Source organism: Epinephelus fuscoguttatus, linkage group LG22 (assembly GCF_011397635.1).
Source record: "Epinephelus fuscoguttatus linkage group LG22, E.fuscoguttatus.final_Chr_v1".
Classification (NCBI taxonomy): Eukaryota; Metazoa; Chordata; class Actinopteri; order Perciformes; family Serranidae; genus Epinephelus; species Epinephelus fuscoguttatus.
Window position 1 is genome coordinate 12,192,961 of NC_064773.1, and position 12,117 is coordinate 12,205,077.

A 12,117-nucleotide genomic window follows, 5' to 3' on the forward strand; every position below is an offset into this window, starting at 1 on the left:
ATTGCATGTATTGTTACAGACTTTATTTACTCCTTCCTGAATCATGTGCAGAGCTGATACTTTACGGTATTTTAAACTTACATCCATGTTTGCGAGCGAACAGTCATCTTCTTTTTCTTGCCTTTTTTTGGCACATTGTTGTTTCTTGGCTCTTTTCTGCCACCAGGCTTCGATCAGTCGAGTAGTCTGAAACTGGCAAACTTGTGTGTTCATACAGTTCAGTTTATTACTCCAAGAGCACATATTGCTACACCATTGCATGGTTGAGCACCATGTGCACAGATTTACACATGAAAACTTTACTAATTGTCCTTGTGTTACATTTTGTGTGAGGTTTTCCAGCTTTTTTGTACATATTTTTAATAAGTGGAGAGCCACACATTAAAACCTGGGAGATGCCTTGTATACAACCACAGTCTTTAGGATCAGCTTAGAGACGCTGGTCAAAGGTTCCTTGACAGGTAGATCTGAGTGCCACATGCCATCCACCCACTCATTTTCCTAGAGGATTCAAGACTGTAAAATTCTGGTTAATAGAATTTTAATTCCAGCATTTGTCTTTCATGTTAAATATGTGAGTTACTTGATAGGTTTTGACCAGTTAATAGACAGGGCCAGTTCAAAGCCCTCTCATTAGAATATAAATGTCTGTTAAATAATTGCATGATAATGCAGCAGCTTAGGTTAGCACGTCTGGAGTCTCAAAGGAAGTAAAGCCACCTGAACAGAGATTTTTCTGGTGAATGTTCTCCTGCATACTGCAGAGAAAATGAGACGACAGCTATCTCACTCCTACCTAGAATTAAAATGTCACAGCATTGGAGCAAAATGTCCTTTTCGAGGGCACCGTAGTCCCCAGAGTCCACTTCTGGACAGAAGAGAAGCAGAGGGTGGAAAAAGCAGATGTCTGCTATCTACCTGCGTTATATTCTTCGTCTCATGGATGTTTATCACTGTTATTAGTTTGACAGGAAGGAAATGCAGAGGGACTGACAGGTGTAATCTTTCAATCCTTCACCAGAGTGTGTATGTGCTGTGTGTGTGTGTGTGTGTGTGTGTGTGTGTGTGGAGATGGTCCTGAGACTGCCTCCAGGCTGGTCACACAGTCCCTCTCCTCCCTCTATATCTTTACCATCATTGTGGTGATTACCTTGCTTTACTTTTCACTTCTGTCAGAATCCATATTTCTGATGGTATTTCTGGCTGAGTTGGCCTTTCTCTATGCTGCAGCTGTCTTCACACACACACACACACACACACACACACACGGCCTTTTTCCTCCCTGCAAAGCACCTTTCCTCCAATTATCTGTCTGCATGAAGACTCTTCTTGTTCCAGCTCTCTGGAGGGGGCTTGACTGATAGGTCTCTTAATGTTTCCCATTGGATTAATTAAAGGTGAAACTGTGTATGATACCCATGCATGCTTCTGGGTGTGTTTGTGTGTGTCTTAAATAAGAATATCAAACTCCTTTTTCTACTGATGTTTCACTGCTTTCCTGTATTTTCTTAGGCTACGTTCAAACTGCAGGCAAATTAGATTTGTTTCACAAAACAGATCTTCAAGACGGATTGTCCACAGTTATTCGCAAGTGATCAAATTGGTCCTGTGTGTCCAGATGTCACTAACCTTTCCGCATGGGTTGCTGTGGTAACATGCAGGGATCACTAACTACGTAGCTACTCTGGTGACGTAGCTTTTAAACAAGGAAGGATGAGAGATGAGGGTCCATCTTTTTGCCCTCCAAACAGTCGAGCAGTCAAATCAAGATGCAGAACTCCGCTGTTGCACCAGACAAACTTAGCAAGTGATACTGGCATCCATGGAGCATGGATTCTGCTTAACACCTCGATCACTCTGAATTTCATGTCGTTATTGTGCGTCATGTTGCAAGCATAGACTGTATATAAAAATGGACGACATGTCTCCAATGACCGCTACTTAAAAAAAAAAAAAATGGAGCTAAAATATCCTGACTATGTCCGCTGCCATCTTGCGCTGGTGACGTCATTTGGAGCCAGAGTCTGCACAGTAGCAAACTCCACGATATTGAGGTCCTGCCCAGATATCCATCTGACCAATCACAAGCTGCACCACTGATGGCGGAGCACACCAATTAGTATACACAGCTGTCAATCATGACATCAATCTCCATTTTTATACCATCAAATAACTATTTAAAACCAAAATATTCCGAAAATCGAACACTTGAATGTACAGCGTCATGTTTAAGAACTACCCAAAATGACAGAAACCATCTTCTTAAGTTTGTCTCATGTTCCATCCATTAACATGGAGGGGGCGGGCTTTATGACCCGTACTGCAGCCAACTGTCAGGGGGCGGTTGAGATGTATGGCTTCATTTTTGAGGAGTAGTCATGTCGTCCATCATTTTTATACAGTCTATGGTTGTAAGTGATGCAGAAGACGCTTTGAAATCCGATTTGAGGGCTCAGAGCAGAAGTCATATCTGGAATCCAATTGCAGTCACATTTGAAACCACCTCCAAATGTGGTTTGGATCCAGTATGCAAAATTTCACGTGTTTTTTTGCCATCTTATAGACTTTATTAAACCAATACAGATACAATCTGGGCATGCAAGAAAAACAAATTTCGGCTGATAGTCTGAACAAGGCCCCAGTCATGTTCTTTAGGTTTTTTTTACTCACAGATTGCTATTTTTAATGCCTTATTGATTGACATAAACAAACAAGACTTTATGCTAAAGCCTGTTTGGTAGTTAGAGTTTCAATAGTGCCAATATCCTCTTAATGCCAGTGTAGTATTGAGTGTGTCAGGCGTTCTCAAACCTATTGCTCAGAGGTCCGCAACTGATTTTTATCCAAGGTCAGAGGTCTGGAACGATTGGCAGTAACGAAGAAACATTTAATGAACTCACTTAAAACTTTGAAGCAGCATTACATTCATGTTCAAGACCGTCAAGATAGACAAAAAACATTGAGCCCAGTGAGAGAAATGACACTGTCCGCAATCTGTTGACTGAACCTTGGTCTAATTAATCACAGTGTATTAATGACGCATCTGTTGTGATTGGGCCAGCATGAAACTGAGGCAGACTCAGCTCAGACGGTTATTTTTTCTGACTCAGACACATTCTTGAAATTACATTGGGTACAAGAAAAAAGGAGACACATTCTGTATCTGCGATTGAGGAGCTGATGGTGATTCTCCAGTGTGACGTTAATGTGTGAACACAGCAGCAACCACGCACACCACTTTCCAGTAGGCAACTTTGCCATGATATGATGTCAACGATGCTGTTCAGCCAGTATGCTAAACTCCAGACTTTCAGAAGCACTAGTGAATGTAATTGTACTACATTATACAAACTCCTACAAAATCCTGTGTGGATTTAGTGGAGGCTTTCTCACATATTGCTTTTTCTAGCTCCCATTTCTTCTTTAATTCTACATGCTGGCACTTTGACCACCTGAGTACAACCATCTGGTTTTCATGTCCACAAGGAATTTTGAGAAGAGTTGGGAATGAGATAGCGGTGTGCTGGTTTCTCTGGGTCTTTTTATTCATAATTTGCTCACAGTTTTTCAAGTTTGATGTATGTATTCTCTCCTTTGGCAGTCGAGCAGTAAACAAATACTCACCTGGAGAACCTTTGGATAGGACAAATGGAGCCAACTGTCAAAACAAATTGCAGTAAAAGCCGGGCAGTTTTATTGCTATCATCCAAATATCAGACAAGACTCAACTATCATGTAACAGTAATTCAAATGTAAAAGCCATGGTGACTTGTTCAGTACCAAACACACTCACAGATAACCTTTTGCAAACCATAATTGTTTTCCCAGTGTTCCACACAGCCTATGGTTTGTATTAATATCTGTACAGAATGAAAACTGTCACCACACTATTCAGATTTGCATGTCTTGTGTAATTCATCATGCATTTTAATCAGTTACATTATTGCAGGAGGTTATGTGGCGCATACTTTCCAAATCAATTTGCATATAAAGGATTGCCATGTAATGATAATTGAACTTCAAAAATCAGTTTAATGCATGCTGGATGTTTAGCGTGATTGATTACACACCTTGAGCGAGCCTTAAGAGTCTGTGACTTGATTTTCACACAGTATGGAAATAAATAGAAAACAATGGCCGCAGAGAAAAGTAGGACACACATCTTAACTGGTGAGACTGCATTCAAAAATGGTTGTGAATATAGTGAAGGAGAAAAAACCTACAAACACGTTGGTCCTTTTTACAGTAGCTGGTGTAAAAAAAAGGGCCGCTGATAGTACAAACCTTTACTACAGGTTAACTGATCCTGTTGGTGTTCTGTATTAGTGTGGACATTAATGCCAAGTGCTGCTGTTGTATTGTTTTTTCTTCACCAGATAACTGTCTGTAAATGCCTCCTGTGTGGAGCCATGCTGGACACTTATGTGTTCTCTGACATTGTTTGCTCAGGGTGGAAACATGTGGCGTAGATCTTAACCTTAGCTGTTGTCCTTTACTCTGCAGGGCAGCAATGTGGTGGAAGATCAGGACCTGCTGGAGATTGGGATCCTCAACTCGGCCCACAGACAACGCCTCCTGCAGGCCATACGGCTGCTGCCCAGGGTCAGTACTACAGCTTATCAAACACTCCAGCAAGAGCACCTCTGACATTAACTAAACCTAAGCTTTTTAATCTGTGTTTCAGTCATGTGCAAGTAACATAAATAAATCTAATTATAAAGTACTTGTTTTGAGCTTCCATTTCCAAACGAGAGCTGATGTTCACTTGTAGCTGCAGCCAATCTGTTAAGTATAATATTCAGCAAGTCTCCTGCTCCATCTGCGTTTCTGTGTGATATAACTCTCTCTCTGTGGGTGGTTAGGTTTCCTTATACATGTTCTGTAGAATACTTAAACAAGGCACCAAGGAGTCAGGGGGTTCAGGAAAAGATGCACTAAGCTGGCTGTTCTAGAGGTTTTTTTCAATGATGTACCCCGTTTGAAATGTTTAGTTTTTTGTTTTTTTTTCACCCTGACCAGTGCAAAAATTTTTGGTAGAAATACACAGTGAACAAATGTGAGCGAGATAACGTTACCTGTCACAGTTTCCAAACTACATCAGATTAAAGGAACAGTGTGTGGGATTCAAAGGATTTAGTGTCATCTAGTGGTGAGGATTGCAGATTGCAACCAGCTGAAACTTCTCCTGGTAAGACTTCCTTTAAATTTTTATTGTTCAGGAGGTTTTTACCAGGAGCTGTATTATCTGCAGAGGTCTGTTTAGGTGCTTTCACACCTGCCCTGTTTGGTTCAGTTCAATTGAATTCAAGTTTGTTTGCCCCCTAAGTGTTGTTCATTTGGGCAGGTGTGAACACAGCAATTACAACATGTGAAAGCAGCAACCGTGCCGACACCTTCTTTAAGAGGTGGACTTGGTCCGGTTACAAACAAACTCTGGTGCGGTTCGAACGTGTTCCGACCTCAACCTGAACCAACTGCAGTCACATAACACATTGTTTGGGTTAAACATGAGCATGTCACAGTCCTGGAGGATTATTAATGTGCACCTCCTCCTGTACTGCCTTAATATGCACATTCAGCACATCCAATGCATCAAAACATTGTTTTCTAGTTGGAGCCGCGCCTCGTTTTCAAACTGTATGGTTTGACTAAAATGAACAATGACAGCAATATAGTCCACGATGACCAGCGCTAAAATCAACCTGCGTAGTTGTCCCTCCATTGTGACATTAGAAAGTGTCACATTTATCTTGCAAGTGTACTCTTCTTCAACGTGTTGTTTACTTCCTGGATTTTTCCTGCATGGAAATTCTGACCAATCCAGAGCAGCTTTCTCGTCCAGGCATCATATTATAATGTATTCCATTTCCACAAATATATCCCCCTAAATCCTACACACTGGACCTTTAATTGATGCAAGAAAACTGCTCACCCTTTGATGAGACTAAATCCACATCATCCTGCCTCTGTAAAATTCACAGACAGATAAAAGCAGACACACTTTGATCTTTTATTTGTTACAGAGCAAAAGGTTAACAGTTGTTCAGAAATGTACCAATGCCTGTTGAAATAGGACAGCAAATACTTACAGACTTATAGGGAATGTTTGATGCTATATGTTATCAAGGTCAAATACTTTTGTCTGTGTGAAAGAGAGAGAAAAAGAAAGTAAGATCAAAGTTGTGGAAAGAGAGTGAGAGCAGGAAAAAGGAGTCCGAAAGAAAAGCGACTCTGAGCTCAGAGATATGCAGGTTTCATAGACACCCAGAAAACCTTGATCTTTAGTCAGCACTTTCCTCTTCTCACTACCCTTAAACTTTCTCCTAACACTGTAACAAAAAAAAGAAACCTTTAGCTTTCACCTGCCCTCACACATATACACAAACACATGCTCAGCTTAAGGTGGAGGACTTGTTTGAAGCACCATAAACTCTCTGAAGCTGTTTTGACTGTCAAAATGAAAGTGAATGAATTATGAATTACGTGCTACACTGACAAAGTCTCTGACTAAAGGCAGTAACCCCCCACTGTTGGCGTCCTACTCTACCCTTTCTCAAAACGTATACTTGTGTTTACTTGTTTGCACTGCAAATACAAGAAGTGCACGATTTTAATCCAGTATGTTTTATCCAGAGAAACTCAGAGCTCAGTATCTGTTGCTTCCTCCTGTACGCAGCTGCACTGGGGGAAGTCTTTAACATAGAATAAATCTTTAATGATCCTCATGCAGAAATTAGGCTGCTGCAGCAGAATCAAGACAGAGTACGAAAAATAATCAGTGTAAATAAATTCCAAACAGCTGTCAGGTTATATAAGAAGAAAGAGGTATGTAGGCTGTGATGTATTAGCATTTGCACACAGTGTGCAAGCTGTTCTGTGCTACAAAGCTCCAGGTCAAAGGTAGTGTACCATATGGGCAATCCAACATTTCCTCACAGTATCTCCTGTATTTATGAGAAGAAGGAGCAAAACAAATTATGTCATGAAACCCTCAAGCAACTGAGATATTCAGAAATACACTCAGCAATCGAGGACATGTTTCAAAGTCTTGTATGAACTGCAGAAAAGTAATATAAAGTTGAAAACACTGAACATGAAAGATCCCTTCTCTGTCTGTACCAAAGGTGCGACCCGTCGGTTACGATGGCAACAACCCTACGTCGGTGGCAGAGTGGCTGGAGTCGTTGGAGCTCGGCGACTACACCAAGTCTTTCCTCATCAACGGTTACACCTCCATGGAGCTGGTCAAGAAGATCTGGGAGATCGAGCTCATCAATGTAAGTCACACAGTTTATTTTCACTTCCTACTTCTACATATAGTCCCATGAAAAGACCAAAGTATTGTCTGTGTATCCAAATCCTGAAATATCTTCCCTGATTCACAAACCCAGTAGTTGTCAAAAAACTGTTAAACACTGTAGTTTATTTTGAGTTGATCCCACACACACTGTCCTGGTGCTGTAAATACACCAGTGCACCAAATACGTATTACTCCACAGCTGGAAATAGTTCTCAACAATTGGTAAGTACTAACTCCAGTGCCTGGCTATTGAGGAAATTACCGAGCCTTATTATTTTAAATGAACCTATCTTAATTTGTTACTCAACTCAACTTTATTTATATAGCACCTTTCAAACATGCAGCCCAAAATAAGACAATTTCATGTATATAAAGGAGCACTCCACCAAAGTTTTACACATGACGTTCAGTATACTTCCGTTCCTAAAGTCTGAGAAAACACCCCTGATGATGGTTCAAGCTTTGTCTGGAGCTTTCAACCACATCTCACAGTCTTCATCAGCTGTCGGACCTTGCTCGGTTACTGAATGTTATGCCCAAGGGGGTTGGAGTTTTAAGGACCAGGGCCTGAAAGAGACGTACACTCCTTCCATGCAAAAGTTGTGATGTATAAAAACAGATTTGTTAGTATGGATCCTACGCATTGTTTTATAAATGAGACCCCAGGGCAGGGATCTTCTAATGAAATATGCTGTTGGGTTGCAATGTGGGGAATGTAGGAAACCAGGATTTATTTATTTATTTATTTATTTTTTTTGGAGTTTGACTCATACCAGGGACTAAGGTGTCAAAATAATGGAAAAATTAGTTCCCATCTGGGAAAATTCACATCCCCTCAAATCGGAACATCAACTCGGAAAGTCAGCAAACATTTTGGTAAATGACTTGCCAAGTCAACGACATATTACACAGAAACATCACAACGAAAGTAAATGTTGGTTTAATAGTAACAAACCTATTAATAAATCAGGTATAGCATATAAATGTTTTGCTCACATGTAATATGGTATAAGGTTGTAACAGATAGTTGCTTACTCTGAGTAGTAAAATAAAACACTTCTTCGTTGCAGCGTCTGTGTTGTTTCCACATTAAGTTTTTTGAGCTTTTGAACACACTCAACACTCCAAAAAACAACTTCCCAACTCGAGAAATGGGACCATTCAAAGAGCACGTATAGGCACAATAAAAGGCTGGAGATCTTGGCCCCTGCTGCTCCCTTTTTTTTTTTTTTTTTTTTCTGTCTCTCTCAAGTCCCCAACTTTCCGAAAGTAAAAACATTAAATCACTGTAGATGTTCATGTCTTCATGAGGAAGCAAAAGGCTCAGGGTTGCGTGCCACAGACAGGATAGGGAAATAGAAGAGTATTAAGAGATGGAATAACACATTGTTTTGGTCTTTTCATGAGATTTGTTCACAATAGGAAAAATATAACCAGCTTTATCCTTTAACAGATAAATCTCTTCTTAAAACAAAGTTTATCTGCAGACTGCACAGTCATGACAGATTTTTCACCAGCTTGCTGTGTGGAGCAACTTCTTTTTCCAATCAAATGATGCAATCTGGATACTAATGGAGTAATCCCTCTTGTCTTGACACACAACATTATCTCTTTTTTTTTTTTTTTTAATAAATGTGTGTGTCGGGTCAATATCTCCCTCACAGACAAATACTAACGGCACCTTTAAGCAGCGGAAAACACGTTTTTAGCTTTAATGATGGGTACTAATGGATATAGTTTCAGCTGCGGCTTTGTGAAGCTGAATGCTTGTTGGTTTCAGTCCTCATCTCTCACCCTGGTGACAGAGTAAATTTGTCTCTCCTGCTCAATAAATCAGAGTGGAGCCCCATACATCAGCAGGCGCACAGGCTGTGTCCTTTGGCTTTTTATCTGAAACAAGGCTGAAGTCGATGTGAAAGTTCCCTCTGTGGGAAAGATACAGCGGCCGTACTGAAAGTGCAGTATGCCCATCAGGCATTTCTTCTCATTACTGTGCAATGCATGCTAAGAATGAAAACAGGAAGGAGGTGCTGTTATATCATAACCTTACTGCATTTTCAGCTCATTCTCTATTTTACTCCATCATCACAGCTCTTTGTCTTGCTGTAGAAGTTTGTGTGGTTTAACGTTTGCAATAAAATAGAGTGAGCAGATAGTTTGCAGCTGCTTTCCCTTGATCGAACCCTCTCCCTCTGTAAATATCAGTAATGGCGGATGATAACGAGGTTTGACATTTGAGCTCCTATGTTGTCACAAGCAGTGCAGGTTTATGATTCAATTTTTACCAACATAAAATTTTCAGTAGAGACGGGATTTGCTGCGGCCTGATCTCATCGGAGTGATGTGCTCCTTTGATGCTTCGAGTGTAACGAAATCATGCTCGATTGCAGAGGGCGCCCGCCTGGCTGATTTCAATGAGTGAGAGAGAAAGAGAGGAGAGAGAAGGGGTGTTTTTCCTTCCCAGCGGAGGATAAAGTGATAAAGTGATGAGTGATCAGCTGGAGGAGGTGGAGAGGGAGTTATATAAGCATGTGGGATGCAAGATGTTTCACAGCGCTGGGGATACCGCCCACATGCTGCGCTTATGTGTGTGTGTGTGTGTGTGTGTATGGGTATGTGTTTCTGGATGCATATGTGAGACGGACAAAGTGTTAATACATGCCTTTGTGTTTCAGTACATCACTTATCAAACACCAGCCAAACTATACATCAATCTTCTTTGTGTTATGTAAAACCTAGAGCCCTGAAGTCTAAATTATGTGCATATTATGCATATTTAAACTGCATATTCCCTCAGTTTAGACCTGCATTTGCATGTGAACTGACACATTGCATATGTGCGGATTCTGTCTATATGAAGTGAAGCTGCACTGCAGTGCAGGGTGACGCCACTAGAGGCTGCACAAGTACACGATAAGGCCAAATGCATATGTCCACATACTTTTGAGTACTGAGATTGTTTTAAGGGCTCTGCCCCTTTAGGCAAAGTGATGCATCCAAGTTTGTGGTGACATTTTAGTGAAGGCCTGTTCCCAAATCAACGTGACTGTGCCCCTGTGGACGAGTTTAAAAGTCCTTACATTTCAAAGCTGATACATTTCATAGTTTCATTAAATTAACCAACATTTAATTATAAACTCGTGGGACATTTTCCTGGACAGGACTTTATGTCTTGTTTTGTCCAAACAACATTTCCAAACCCAAAAATATAAAATGTACTTAAATGTAAGACCAAGAAAAGCAGCAGATCCTCACATTTAAGCCAGGAGCCAGCTGCACAAAACACACAAGTTTTCTCCTCAAGTATGACACTTCAGACTTTTTAAGACTTTTTTTTAAGCTAAGGGACTTACTTAAGGGTGTTGCACAGAACCCCTCAGAAGGTTTCCTCGTTAAGTAAGGCATTTACTGCATTTACAGTTGGAACATACTACAGTTTCCATGATAACATTTGTTTGCTTACCCTCAAGCTTGTGAGTCTTTTGTGCAATGGTTTAACTAACTTTAAGGGATTCCTTAAGTATAAGACCAAGATAAGGAAAATATCTAAAATACTTAAGTAAATAGTTTAAGAAAGCCTAAAGGAAAAGATGTATTTTGGGCAACTGATTTTATTTTAAGAAAGCCTTAACAAGGACTTTACGGAAAATCTTAACTTGAGGTGTTTTGTGAAATATGTGAAATTTCCAGGGCTTTATTGCCTTAACAATGAATTACACATTTAATTGTATATCAGAATAGTTGCTGACTAATATTCTGTCCATCAAATAATTAGTTGACGAATCATTGTAGCTCGGAGTCATGAGAAACTCTTTATCTCTTTTTTTAACAGGATAAAAACACAATGTAAATGTGCCAGATTTAGCCAAAAATATCATTTGTATCTGCAGCCACTGGGCAGGTTGATGTTATGTTTGGTTTAAGTGGAGCATTGATTCCAGAGAAAGTATCACAGTAGGAAAACAATTGCTTTTAAAAGCAACACAATTACAGCAGCACGAAATTTCCTGGTCATGTTCAGGAATCATCTTTGGAAATTATTAGGGAGGCATTGGACCCATAAAATAAAGTTACCCTCGACTGGCCTGCACAGATCTTTGACCTCAACCCCATCCAACACCTTTGGGATGAACTGAAGCGCAGACCAGGACGGGAAATTAGCACCAGCCACCAGCCAAATGTTGGTAAAACATTCATGTGGTTGGATTTGCTTCACTCACCAGCAAAAAAAAAAAATAATGGTAGTCTGTTAAATGGCTGGTAGATTTTGGAATCTATCAGTCATAGAGGCAGGTGGACAGATTATTACCAACCCTGACGCAGACTCTGAACCACATGTGTGTGATGTTCAGGTGTCTACATACTTTTGTTCATGTAGTGGATTCATTTGAAGTAGATCTTATCAATACCATGAGACTGCATGTGACAGAGTTTGTGTATGTGTGTGTCTGCTGTACACACTGTTCTCCTGACTGTGAGCACTGCAGCAGTATACTGTCACTGAAGTAGTCTCTGGGGTGATGAAGAGGTCTCCGCTGTACCTGAGAGAGAGGTCTGTGTGTGTATGTGTGTTTGGAGAGAGATACTGTAGTGTGAGTGGAAAACAGAGTGGTGTGGGGAAGGACATATAGATGTAAGAGAGCCAAGGGGGGATTGAGAGAGAAAAGAGGACAATGAGTTTTCTTTTTTTTAAATAGAATTTGGCCGCAGCTTTCATGTAATCACCAGATAATCGCTATGGGCTACAGATGCTGTGGTGTCCAGGGAGACAGAGGGAGCATGTAGCATTGTTGGACCATTGTAATAGAGGGATACAA

The 12,117-nt window shown here is 40.5% G+C and overlaps 1 protein-coding gene across 4 annotated transcripts in view; it reads left to right on the top strand.

Moving 5' to 3' along the window:
- anks1b (ankyrin repeat and sterile alpha motif domain containing 1B) overlaps positions 1 to 12,117 on the top strand; it is a 346,827-nt gene that overhangs the window by 274,161 nt on the left and 60,549 nt on the right. For all 4 annotated transcript variants that reach the window (XM_049566517.1, XM_049566518.1, XM_049566520.1 and 1 more), the window contains 2 exons: positions 4,504 to 4,602; positions 7,125 to 7,277. In XM_049566517.1, coding sequence (XP_049422474.1) covers positions 4,504 to 4,602; positions 7,125 to 7,277 — 252 coding nt within the window. The remainder of the gene's footprint in view (positions 1 to 4,503; positions 4,603 to 7,124; positions 7,278 to 12,117) is intronic.